At 42.4% G+C, this 13,893-nt stretch overlaps 1 protein-coding gene across 3 annotated transcripts in view; it reads left to right on the top strand.

The window, feature by feature from the left end:
• Positions 1-5,196: 5,196 nt before the first annotated feature.
• The window catches only part of RNLS (renalase, FAD dependent amine oxidase), a 278,209-nt gene continuing 269,512 nt past the window's right edge, over positions 5,197-13,893 (top strand). The window contains exons 1-4 of one of the 3 annotated variants that reach the window (XM_035008560.1): positions 5,197-5,384; positions 6,990-7,095; positions 7,744-7,886; positions 13,688-13,846. In XM_035008560.1, the coding sequence (XP_034864451.1) occupies positions 5,267-5,384; positions 6,990-7,095; positions 7,744-7,886; positions 13,688-13,846 (526 nt within the window). In that variant the 5' untranslated portion in view covers positions 5,197-5,266. The remainder of the gene's footprint in view (positions 5,385-6,989; positions 7,096-7,743; positions 7,887-13,687; positions 13,847-13,893) is intronic. The other 2 variants (XM_035008559.1, XM_035008558.1) reach the window with 2 other exon arrangements.

The raw sequence follows: 13,893 nt of genomic DNA on the forward strand, positions 1-13,893 counted from the left end.
GGAAGGAAGGAAGGAAGGAAGGAAGGAAGGAAGGAAGGAAGGAAGGAAAAAAAAAAAAAACCCTGCCAACCAAGAATATTCAACCCAGCAAAGTTGCCCTTTAAAATTAAATGGAAGATAGTTTTTCAGACAAGTAAAAGCTGAAGGAGTTTATCACCAGTACTAGGTGAGCCTTATAATAAACATTAAAGGGGGGGCGCCTGGGTGGCTCAGTTGGTTAAGCGACTGCCTTCAGCTCAGGTCATGATCCTGGAGTCCCGGGATCGAGTCCCGCATCGGGCTCCCTGCTCGGCGGGGAGTCTGCTTCTCCCTCTGACCCTCCCCCCGTCATGCTCTCTCTCTCTATCTCATTCTCTCTCTCAAAGAAATAAATAAAATCTTTAAAAATAAATAAATAAATAAACATTAAAGGGACTTCTTTAAGCTAAAATGAAAGGATGATAATAAATAACAGGAAATTATGTGAAACTCTAAAACTGGTAAGGTAAATATATAGTTAAATTTAGAATACTCTAATGTTTCACAGTGGTGGTGAATCTTGAGATTTCTTTTATAAAGCTAGTAAAGAGCAATTGTGAAAGGAAAGGTAGGGAAGGAGAATCTGCTTGACCGCAGAGGCTTTTGCATATTAGTAAAAAGTACTTTCAGCAGTTGAGAATGTGGAAATTGACTTCCTTAAAATTATAACTGTCTACCATTTAGAACATCTTCATTTACTTATACATATTCCATTTGAGGACTACTCTCCTATCCAGTACTTCAATTCCTTTTGCAATATCCTCCATTGTGCTCATCAAGGTTTTGTTTGAAGGCGTCCCAGTTGGAGAGCTACTTCATGAGGAAATATGTTCCATTTTTAGATGTATCTACTTAAAATTATTCTTTAAGTATCTTCTTTGAGTTAAGCCAGAATCTACTTTATAATTCCCATCAATTGATTTTAGTATACTGATGTATCCCATTATTTTTCTCTCTTAAGGTCTTTTACATATTTGAAAATGGCTTTCATGTTTTCCTGAAGTTTTCTTCAGGCTAAAAATCTCTATCCCTCTTACCTATTCAAGTAAGATAATTTCAAGTTCACTTATCATCCTGGACATTTTTCTTTGGAATGGTACCCATTTCTGAATGATCCTCTTAAAATCTGGGGTCCAGCACTGAACCTAGTATTCTAAATGTGATCTGACCAGTCTAAATAGACTATCTAGGGAAAGAAACTATCACCTCTATCACCTCTCTTGTTCTGCACACTGTAACTCATTTATCATAGCTTAGGTTTATATTTACTTTTTGTCTTGACAGCACTATTATACTGTTAACTCATAATGAACTTAAGGCCACATACAATTTTTTTTCTTAAGTAGGCTCCACACAGGGCTTGAACTCACAACTGTGAATTCAAGACCTGAGCTGAGATCGAGTCAAACGTTTAACCAACTGAGCCACCCAGGCACCCAGGCCAAGTACAATTCTAAGCTCTCTTTCCCTGATTCTGTAAAATTATTTTCTAGATACAAGGGTAAGTCTTCAAATAATATTGTCCACCTTTTTGTTGTTGTTGTTGTTAAATTTGTTTCAGTGACTTCTATTGAAATCTCTTAAACTCCTGATCTTAAAATAACCCAATGAAGCTATTCATCATGATTTTATGCCATCTAAAAACTGTTAGATTTGCCATCAATGATTATCGAAGTTATCAATAACACAGTTAGTGAGAGCAGACAGAGCCGTGCATCACACAAATAGACATCCTTTGCTAACTCGCATGATATTTTATATTATTACAGTCATATTATACCATAAAAAAGCACTCTCTGAGAAAGTATTTTCAATACTGAAACTGCCCCACTGAATTACCATTCGGGCTATCTTAGTTTAAGCATTATCCTTGAAAGGTTTGTATACCTTCTAGGCAAACAGTGAGCTCCGTTTCTGACAATTCTAACTTTGCTTCTAGTTGCCATGGGTACTGTATTGACTATGACAATGTTTCTGCCCTCTTGGTGCTTAAATTCTATTAAGTAAACAATAAATAAATAGGCAAAAAGCAAGATAACTTCTAAAAGTGATTAAGTGACACGAAGAAAATTAAATAGGTTAGTGGAATAGAGTCACAGGGTGGTTATTTTAAGTCAAAGGTTACAGAGGGCTTCCTTTAGATAACTTTTAAGAGGGACTTAAATGAGCAGAAATAGCCTTGCAAAGATGAGGAAAAAGAACGAAGAGAAAAGGTCAAGGTGACTAGGAAGAGTAAATATAAACACACCTGTTCTAGCTATTTTGCAATCCTACTTTCTTTAGTTGTCTAATAATTCTCAAATTTCTCAGAAAGATACACTAGTATCAGTAGCCAACCATTGACTTACAACCCTACAGTTATAGCTCTGGACTAATATAACCTACTCTGGAGGTTGGGGCTGGGGGCTAAGGTGGGTGGCTATACCAGTCCCTAAAGACCAATGAGAAATCACAAGCCACCATGGCTACCTCTATTCAGTGGTCATAAAAGTCCCAAATTCTATATAACTTTTTAAAGAACATATTGTTGATCACACCAGAACAGGAAGAGTGAAGAATTAATGCAAATGAACAATTACTGGAAACACAAGTCAAAAAAAAGTATGCTCTGTACTCAAGAACCACATAAGCAAAGGCTTACTGCTTTCACAGATAAGTGGAAAATCTGAGGATATGTTTGGGGAACATATGATAATTCTATTTAGCTATAGCACAGGACATATGAAGATTACCAAGATAAGATATAAACATAGGATGGGAAAATATCACTGAACACTTTTTATGCCAAGCAGTTGAACTTGGTTCTGTATGAAACTGAGAGCCACTGCAAGTTTTCTGAGAGTAGTAGTGACCGATCCAGAAGCTCAGTGGAGAACACAGATTAGGAATGGGGAGCCTGTAGAAAGTCATTCTAATAATTCAGTTAAGAAGTAATGACTGCCGGGCGCCTGGGTGGCTCAGTCGTTAAGCGTCTGCCTTCGGCTCAGGTCATGATCCCAGGGTCCTGGGATCGAGTCCCACATCGGGCTCCCTGCTCAACGGGAGGCCTGCTTCTCCCTCTCCCACTCCCCCTGCTTGTATTCCTGCTCTCGCTGTCTCTCTCTGTCAAATAAATAAATAAAATCTTTAAAAAAAAAAAAAAAAAGAAGTAATGACTGCCTGGGGCACCTCGGCGGCTCAGTCGGTTAAGCGTCCCACTCTTGATTTCAGCTCAGGTCACAATCTCAGGGTCATGAAACTGAGCCCTGAGTTGGACTCCGAGCTCAGCATGGAGTCTGCTTGAGATTCTCTCTCCCTCCCTCTCTGCCCCTCCCCACCCATGCTCTCTTTCTCTCAAAAAAAAAGTAAAGCTGGATTTTACTACTGTAGAATTGCATGGGATTGAATATAAGAGACAGAGGAGAAGAGGCCAAAAAGACCAGAGGACTAATAGTTAACAAGAGTGGGAAAAGAGAAGCTATTGAAGATGACCATGAGGTTTTAGGCCTGATTATACAAGAAATGAGGAAGCAGGAGATTGTGGACATGAGCAGAACAGACTCAAAACAATCCAGGAGGACCTGCCCTGGTCTTATCCTTGAGATACTGTGTAAACTTGGGCACACTCACTTTAACTTAGTGTCTATATTTACATTATGTAAAATGCTGGTGGCAGGGGGCAGTCGAAATACATTACCTCAAATCTCCTTTCCAGACAATTCTGAGATTTTTAGAATGTGGTTGTGAAATCTCTTAGACTATAAACAACTTTAAGGCAGGGATTGATTAACTTCTTTTGTCTAGCATACCAGCTTTATTTTGCTTATAAAAAATAAATTAGTAGATATATATGGCCTTTCTAAAACATTTGAAATTAATAGAAAAAGGTAAATACATCTGTTTCCTCTTGAATTTCTTATACTGCATATGTACTTGTCTCTGCATATGGTTACAGAACTCTGGGATTTTACTAGTTTTGTAGCCAGTTTTTCAGCATTATAGAGTGAGTAATTTTCTATACATCCTTAAACTTTTAAAGCCATATTTTCTTAGTAGCTTCATTAAGAAGTTTGGATAGCCATAATCAAATCAACGAAATTCCCTGTTGGTTGTAGACTTCAACGTTTCTAATAACATTGAGGTAAGTACATTTTTATGTAAATCTTAATGTATTATCTATATATTATTTCCCCAAGATAAATGTCCAGACTTGATATGTCTCATTTAAAGGACACAGTTTTAGGCTTTAAATATATTATCAAACTGTACTCCAGTTTGCTCACTATTTATTTTTTGTCCTGGGCATTTTGTAACATACAAGTTGAAAATAACTATGTATTTAATGTTTTTCTGTTCAGCTCCATCTTTTATTTTTATGCCTTTTTACAGGCTATAATTCATCTAAATTTTCTTGTCTTTTATCAGATATATGTAGTATTGATCCATCACCAATTTGATGCATGGTAATTTCTTCATGACGGGGACATAAAGTAAAACTAATTTTTAGATGTTTACATTGGCTGCCATCGTCAACTTTCTTAGCACTTCTCATAGCTACCCAGTTTCTCTAGTCTTCCAGATGATAATTTATCTACAATCTAGGGTTAACTGAATTCTTTATCAATGCTTTTTGTGTTTCACTGAGAATTTCCAGGACAATGTTGGGGGGAAACCAAACAGTGAGAATGGCCTGCATCCTTGTCTTGCTCATCTTTATATCCCTCAGAGCATTTGGGATGTGTTCTGACCTAGAAATATTTACTGAAGAGCTGAGTGATCTCAGGTTCTCTCGTGAACCAAACCACCGTAATCGTCCCAAATCTGACACGCTGACGTTACTGTCCCCATTTCGCAGATGGAGAAACTGAGGCTCAGGGTTACAGGACAGCCACAGAGCCCGGGGCCAGTCTGAGAAGGACCGCCCCGGCATCCGCACGCGCTTCTGGAGGAGGTGAGCAGCGGCCTTCCGGGCCTCGCGAGCGCGGGCCCTCCCCGCGCACTGCCGGACTGGGGTGTCACGCCCTCAGCGGCTCCAGCCCGGGGTGGGGGTCGGTCCTCCCACGCTCCATCCTGCATCCCTGCGCGGCTCGGCGAGGCCAGGGGCGGCAACGGTCCCCGGAGCACCCGGGCGTGGCCCGCCCCCCTAACCGCGGCCCGCTCGCCTCCCGTCTGCCCCCTGCAGGCCGGCTGGCGGGCTGCGCGCCGGCGGGGCGGACCTGGAGCGCGGAGCCCGAGAGCGGGGCGCGGCCTCGCCGCGAGACCCCGGGCCATGGCGCGGGTGCTCATCGTGGGCGCCGGGCTGACGGGAAGCCTGTGCGCAGCGCTGCTCAGGAAGGAGGCGCCCCGTCCTGTGCACCTCGCGGTGTGGGACGAGGCTGGGGACTCAGGTGTGTCGTCGGGCGGTCGAAACCGGGAAAAGGAAGCCGGCGCCTGCGGGCGGCCCACCCCGGGAGGTCTGTGGGAGAATCCAGCCACCGCGGCCGACACCTCCCGGCGGCGACCTGCGCGTTGCGCGCCCGGTCACGTGCCCGGAGCCTCCAGATCCCCGGAAAGGCCCGAGGCGGGCGGGAGTGGGCGGTGACCCCGGCGCCGCGAGGGGAGCGGGGCGGTGGGAGGAGCCCCGGGGGGCAGGGAGGGAGGAGCGGGAGGAGCCCCGGGCAGGAGAAGGCGGGGCGCAGGGGGTGTGGGAAGATCCCCGCGCGGGGTCAGGAGCGGGAGGAGGGTGGAGGCCCGGGCAAGAGGAGTCGGGGTGGGTGGGTGGGCGGGAAGGGGGAGGAGCCCCGGGTAGGAGGGGGGTGGCAGGGGGAGAGGGACCCCGGGTCAGGATCCGGGAGGAGCGGGAGGAGCCCCGGGCAGGAGTGGCGGGGGAGCGGAGGAGCCCCGCGCGGGGTCAGGGAGGAGGGAGGAGCCCCGGGTAGGAGGAGGGGGGCAGTGGGAGAGGGACCCCGGATCAGGGTCCGGGAGGAGCGGGAGGAGCCCCGGGTAGGAGAATGGGGGGCGCAGGGGGTGTGGGAAGATCCCCACGCGGGGTCAGGAGCGGGAGGAGGGAGGAGACCCAGGCAAGAGGAGTGGGGGTGGTGGGCGGGGAGCGGGAGGAGCCTCGCGCGGGGTCAGGGAGGAGCCCCGGGCAGGAGGAGGGGGGCAGGGGGAGTGGGAAGATCCCTGCGCGGGGTCAGGAGCAGGAGGAGGGAAGAGGCCCAGGCAAGTGGAGTGGGGGGGGGGTGTGGGCGGGGAGCGGGAGGAGCCCTGCTTGGGGTTAGGGAGGAGGGAGGAGCCCTGGGTAGGAGGAGGAGGGCAGGAGGAGAGGGAGCTCGGATGAAGTTCCGGGGGAGCAGGAGGAGCCCTGGGCAGGAGGAGTGGGGATGGGGGGGCGGGGAGCGGGAGGAGCCCCGCGCGGGTCAGGGAGGAGGAGCGGGAGGAGCGCCCCCCCTCCCCCGCCAGGGCCGCTCAGCGCTGGCGAAGAGCTCTGGCAGTTTGTCCAGCTTGGGCCTCCCGCCACCACCGCTGGTCAGCGGGCTTTGATCTTGGCCTGGCCGTGCCTTCACTGCCTTCTGCGCATCGGGAGGATCCCAAAGTGCCCTTTGACCAGGACGAAGATCTAGTTTACAGACTCCTCTTTTTCTCAGGAAACCCGATTGCAAAAGTGATTCATTCTGACATTTCTTGGCATTATTTCGTTTTATGTTATCCATGCCCCCATTGCTTTTGTTTAAATGTGTGACTCCAGAGGCCAGGCACAGCGCTGAACACTGCTGCGCTCTTCATGCGTCCTCTTTAAAAATACGTCACAGTGACCGAATTGTCTCTGTGAACTACTTCCTGGCAGTGGTAGAGGACAAAGCCCAAAACTAAACCAGAAAAGCACAACAAAGTCCTTTTTTAAAAAGTACAGCCTTAATCCATTTGGCCTGACCTGAGGTGAATAATTGAGGCGTGAATTGCAGAAGGTTTCATTCTGATGCACTAAGATGTTTCTTGTGAATGAATCCAAGGGGGAAGAATGACTACAGCCAGGAGTCCCTACAATCCACAGAGCACAGTTGACTTGGGTGCCCAGTACATCACCTGCACACCTCATTATGCCAAACAACACCAAAGGTGAGTTAGTTGAAAGGGGCGGAATCATTCTTCGTGACTGTAGGATGTAAAAAGGTAGAAATCATCCAGTTTTCACAGGGTGACACTTTGCTTCTTGTAATATAGTGAAGATATAAATAATACCATTGTTGATGAGTAAGAGGGAGCGAGTCCTACTGCCTGGTGTGGTTCTGAAGATCACATGAGATGCTACATCCTGAGGGCTCAATTTAAATATGAATTACTGTGTTGTGTTGAGGAAGAGGACAACTAGTCAGTCTTCACCAAATTCAAAATGGGGGGACTGCATACCTTTCTATCTTCACTGACCTTTAATTTTGAGAGATACAAGAAAATAGGCCTTCAGCTAATGTCAGCAGAAGATTTATGGATTCTCAAAAGGTTTCTGTTCTTCACCTGAATTATGGTTTATTAATTTTTTTGAAGTACGCTCTAGGCCCCACCGGGGGCTTGAACTCAGGACCCCGAGATCAAGAGTCGCGTGCTCTACTGAATTATGTTTTATTAACACGAAACATACATTGAGTTGATCATATGAAGACTTCTAGTTATTTAGAATGATAATCTCTAAGAATTCTTGGAAGAGAATACAGTGTTTTTAAGCTAACTGCGGTATATAATTATATCATATATATTGATTTATTTCAGTTTTTATGATGACCTGTTAGCTCTTGGCATTTTGAAGCCTCTGACCTCTCCTATTGAAGGGATGGTGATGAAAGAAGGAGACTGTAACTTTGTGGCACCTCAAGGAGTTTCTTCGATTATTAAGCATTACTTGAAAGAATCAGGTGGGGATAGGATTTTCTCTGCTTTCTTTTAAAATTGGCACTTAAAGATAAAAGTTGTATACATAATTAAATATTAATACTATAAAGAAAGTTATAAAATAGATGTTCTCTTCACCACTCAATAGCTAATTTTCTTTTCCTAAAGTAATCCCTAATAATAGTTTTCAGTGTATGCCTCTAGAAAAAAGTTTGTGGATCTATTGATTTACACGACTGCCTCTATTTATTTATTCATGTATGTGTATATATATTCTTTTTAAGTATACAAATGGGATTATTTTTCATAAACTGACAACTTGTTTGATCTGTTTATAATAAATCAGTCCTCCCCTCCCCATTTTCTATCTGTCTACCTCCTATTCGTTCTGTTTCTCTTGAGAAGCCTAATACATCATCATAGACTGAGTCAAATCTTAGGTCTATTTTCATAACAACAAATTCAGTATGCTTCGTTCTTTTCAGTGCCTGTTCAGTATTACGTTATTTATAAATAAACATACATTGTATATGTAAGCATTAGCTTTCTGGAAAATATTTAGGTTGTTGGTGGGGGTAAGGGGTTGTTTTGGTTTTAGCTAATACCAGTATGGCTGCACTATCTAATCCTGACACGCTTCTGTAAGCATATCTGTAGGACCAATTTCTAACAGGACAGTAGCTGTGTCATGGTATTGTGAATTTTTAATTAAACTAGGTGGTGCCATCTATTCCTCTTAAAGAACATCTCATCAACAGTGAATGAGGAGGCACCTGGGTGGCTCAGTCGGTTAAGCATCAGACTCTTGGTTTTGGCTCAGGTCATGATCTCAGGGTGGTGAGATGGAGCCCCAAGTTGGGCTCTGAGCTCAGTGGGGAGTCTGCTTCTCCCTCTCCCTCCGCCCCTCCCACTTGTGTTCTTTCTCTTTCTCTCTCTGAAATAAATAAATAAATCTTTAAAAAAATTTTTTTTAAAAAACAGTATCTCTTTCTATACATGTTGATATTATGGAAATTTTTAATTTTTGCCAGTGTGATAGGTTCAAGCTGGTGTCTTTTTGTGTTTTGATTTGTATTTACATAATTATGAGTGAGTTTATGCATCTTTATGTTTTTAGCGAGCTCTTTCCATCTTTTTTCTGTGAATTTCTTATTTATAACCTTTGCCCATTTTCTATTAGGATTTTCATTTCTTCTTTATATGTTTCTGAATGTTTTGAAAATGACCTTTTTTAAAAAGATGATAAATGATATTGGATGATAAATGATTTATTTTTTTATTTTTTAAATTTTTTGAAATTATTTTTTAAAGATTTTATTTTTGTGTGAGAGAGAGAGAGAAAGAGCACGCACAAGGCGGGTTGAGGGGTAGAGGGAGAAACAGACTCTCCCCTGAGCGGGGAGCCTGATGCAGGACTCGATCCCAGGACCCTGGGATTATGACCTGAGCCGAAGGCAGACGCTTAACCAACTGAGCCACCCAGGCACCCAACAATTTGTTTTTTTTAAACAGAAGTAAGTTTCTTGATGAATCATAATTAAGTAAATTGCACAATTCCAGATCACTGACGAAAGGTGCTAAGACGTTTTGTTTCAAAAGCTATTTGTAGAATAATTACCGTTTTGATTTTCTTCATCAACTTTTGCCAATGAGAACTCCAAGAATCCCTGATAGCAGGCAAGGGAGACATCAGTGAGATTGAATATACATACAGCATGGGAACATAGTAGATGTCACTCTGGTTAGACCATTTCTCCATCTAGAATTCAGTCTACAATGGTGTATTACTCAGGATATTCCAGAGAAACAGAGCCAAAAGGAGGTAGGTATAATAGGATACATGTGTGTTTGTGTGTATATATATGTGTGTGTGTGTGTGTGTGTGTATATATAAAATAAGATATATTTATATATATATGATTTATTATAAAGAATTGGCTCATGTGATTATGGAAGTTGGCAAATGTCAAGATCTGCAGGATGAACTGGCAAGTTGGAGACAAAGGAAGAGAAAATTTTTGAATTCAAATCTGAATACAAGGGGAAAAAAACCCCAAAAAACCCTTGTCCCAGTTTGAAGCCTGTCAGTCAAGAAGAATTCTTCACTCTTGGGGGAGGGGGTCAGTCTTTTTGTTTTATTCAAGCCAATGACTGGATAAGAGCCATCTACATTAGGTAGGGAGGGTAATCTGCCTTAGTCTACCAATTTAAATGTTACTGTCATCCAAAATCACACTCAAAGGCAGACCCAGAATAATGTTTGGCCAAATATCTGGACACTCCATGACCCAAACTAATTTTTTAAAATTAACCATTACAGAATGTGATACCTTTGGATATTTTGTAGAATGTCACCAATCAGCTTCATAGATTGCCTCCATATAACATTTAAAAATCTCATTTCCATCATGATTTGACCCAGTTTGGATGTGCATGTTTACTGAAATCCTCAAGTATTTACTAACTGTATTATATGTCTATCCATCCATGCTTGCACACATCCATTCAGTAAACACTTACTGAGTACTTGCTATATGCCAGACACTTTTAGATGCTAAGGATACAAGAACCAAAGTCCTTGCCCTCTTACATAGCTGATGTTCTGGCAGATGGACAGTCCTTGAATACAGAGTACCTACATCCTTCTTTTGGGAGGTGTTTGGGAGGAGATATGTTTTATCTTCCAATTTTGCTTTACAAGCTCTTGGGAAAAGAGGTCATATTTAATTATTTGTGGCTCACATAAAATTTAACAGTACCCCTGTACGTCGCAGGTAGGTATCATGATATATAGATTTCTGTATCTAATTCTATATATATATGTATATGTAACATGTATATTGGAGTTGTTAAATATATTTAATATAGTTAAATATATTTAATATAGTTATATATATCAGTTGACTATCAGTTTTAATTTAACCAATTCTTAGTAAAAACCTGTTTATATTTTCAATTTGTACAGCCTCTTGAGACAATGATTTTATAGATTTTTTATCACTATGTAAAATATTATTTACTTCAAAAAGTAATTTTTAAAAAAGATTACATACTACTGGTAGAAAGTTTGGAAGATACAGAAAGATAGCAAGAAAAATGTCACTATAGACATCAACAATAAGTCCATTTTGTGACCTACTTTCTGCTTTTTTAAAAAATGAATTTTTATATAATTGAGTTCAAGGTCTATATAATTTGAGTCTATATAAATGATTTCTTTCTTTATTTTAATATTATTTTTGTAATACTTCAAGAGTCTTTTCCCCTCTTTACCCAGATCTGTTCTTATAGAATTTATAGACCTTATCTGTACTATTTTAAATTTTACAGTTGTATCCTTTTAAACATCCTTTAAACTTCTGTAAAGCTTTCTCTCCACTGAATGGTCCACAAAGGTGTTTTAGTGTTTCCACAACATAAGTGAGAGAGTTTCTGGAATCAGAATGACCTGGACTGAAATTAATGTTCTGCCACCCCTTCCTAGCTATGTAATAATAGGAAAGTTTAAAAATCTATACCCTGGTTCTTTCATTGGAAAAATGAGAGTAATAACAGTACCCACCACAAAGTGTTACCGTGAGGACTAAGGGATATAATGCATTCATTGTCAACCCAAGCAAATAATAGGCTAGGTACAGAGCAACCTCTTGATAAATGTTGGTTTAAAAAATAATCTCCTTGAATGAAGTTGACCTTTGCTTAAGAACCCAAATTGTGAAGTCATTCCAAAAATACTCTACAGTTTGGAATCGATAAAGCTTACAACCCTGCAGTCTGTTGGACGAACCAGTAGTTGTTTAGATTGGACCCGCCTTCCAGGGAAATTATCTGTGTGGGATATGTCTAATCATGTATGCTTTAGAATGCGTTCAAATCTCTAAAGCCAATATTTAACTAGAACAACTTCCCAGAACAGCGGCCTGAGCCGCAGGGATGCTGATCCAGTAGGTCTGGCTTAGGTCTCAGAACGTGCATTTCTAACAGGTTCCGAGGTACTTTTGGTACTGCTGGTCTGGGGTCCACGTTTAAGAGAACCATTGACATACACCTTGCAGAATATTTGGGGACCATTGGGTTACATGTCCAAGACATTTGGCTGGGTATGGAGAATTTCTAGGTCAGTAGACTTCAGTTCCCTGAAACACACACACCTGCTCACCATGACCAATAACCATGCAAGCTCTTTCCCAAGGGAATATTATGTGAAAACACAACAGAATAAAAGGTGTAAAATAACTTGACTTACTAGAGGTCCAGATCAGGGCCAGGACCAGAATGAGGCGAGTAAGTTGACCGGGTCAGGGCAAGACATTCTAAATAATAGAACCAGGTGAGGGGAAACTGTTCAGGCTGGAGTGGAGACAGTGGGTAGGAGTTGAAAGCTCCAGTTATCTGCACCTTCCCCAAGCAGGGGCCTTAGGGAAAGCCTCAGGCAGGTTGGAGGCTGTTTACTAGCCCTTGCTCTCATCTATGAACAGAATGATGCTAGTTGGCCTCAAAGAGATGGACCCCTGGGCCTAGTTTGCACCTTGTTCCTTCTAATATATTTGCCTTTGATTTAAAAAATGTGAATGTTTACAGTGTTGTCGCAGGATTATTCCAGGGACAGTGATGGTGTCTGAGGTCTGGAGACATGACATGGAAGAAGTGGGTTTTTTGGGTAGATAAGACATACCTGAAACATGCAGATATTTTGAATCAATGTTAGAATGGTGGTGGAGGGACCTCATAGGTGAGGAGGATCACACTGAGCTGGAGGACCCACAGGAAGGAAGCTTCAGGGCCCAGGGTGGACATAAGCCAGATTTTGAGTGGCTAGGATCGTGAGGTGTCCCCGGTAACGATGAACAGGATCTTCCAACGTGCTTTTTTGTCTTCTTCTTTATTATTTCTTGCTTTTCTGTTCCTGAGGCTGCATAAAAGTAGATTTGTTTTTAAATTAAGTTTTCTGAAAATTGAAATGTGTGGTAAGTGCTTGGTCCCAAGGAGACTTAAGTGATCCAGTTATGTTTTCTTATCTTTTGGTTTATGGTTCCTAAATCATTCTCTTCAACAGGTACTTATTAAAACCTAGTATGTGCCGAGTACTCTACTGTATATGCGATATGGTATTCACAGAAACAAAACAGGCATAGTTCCTTCCCTGTGGGCTCACAGATTAATAGGGAAGAAAATATTAATCAAATAACTACTCAAGTAATTACTAAAATATTTTGGTGATAAAGAAGAAAAATGCAATGAGGACATTCTCGATTGTATTTCTCCTAATTCCAGTTCTTCTTAATAAAGGTAATTGATCCACCAACGAGGGCTTGGATTTCTTTCACAGACCCCTTTTTCAGGTTTAAGAGGGAATCTTAATTTCTTTAACAGGGAATATGGCTCTTCTCGCTCTGTCTAGAATTGTTAACACCTTCACTGAAGTGTATTCCTGCTCTACAAAGGTCATGAGCTTTAGATTCAGGTGGATATAGTTTTACATCATGGAGTGACATTTCTGAATTTGTTTCCTTGTTTGTGAAATTAATCCGATGTATATCAAGGACTTATTATAGTCTTGGCATATAGTAGCTGCTCAATGAAAGACAGCTGGGATTCCTAGTATTGATTGTAGCAACATGGTTGTGTACCCCGGGGCAGGCATCGATCCCGAGGTCCAGGGTGCCAGAAGGAGAGGAATTCCTACAGAATGAGAAAGGGAACCCCTAGAAGAGAGACTTCACTGTTTAATTCGCCTGAATGGATTCCGTGTGTGACTCTTCTGTTTCTCCTCATTCATATTGGAAATCCTGATTAGGTGAACATGACTTTGCTTTTGGAACAGGTGCTGATGTCTACTTCAGACACTGTGTGACCCAGATCAACCTGCGAAATGACAAGTGGGAGGTCTCCAAGGAAACAGGTCCCCCCGAGCTGTTTGACATTGTTGTCCTCACAATGCCAGTTCCTCAGATTCTGCAGCTTCAAGGTGACATCGCAAACTGTGAGTCCCGGCCTGCGCCGTCCACCTCAGAGAGCGGGGTTCCTCTC

Source organism: Mirounga leonina, unplaced genomic scaffold, assembly GCF_011800145.1.
Source record: "Mirounga leonina isolate KUSES-001 unplaced genomic scaffold, KU_Mleo_1.0 Mir_152, whole genome shotgun sequence".
NCBI classification, from domain to species: Eukaryota; Metazoa; Chordata; class Mammalia; order Carnivora; family Phocidae; genus Mirounga; species Mirounga leonina.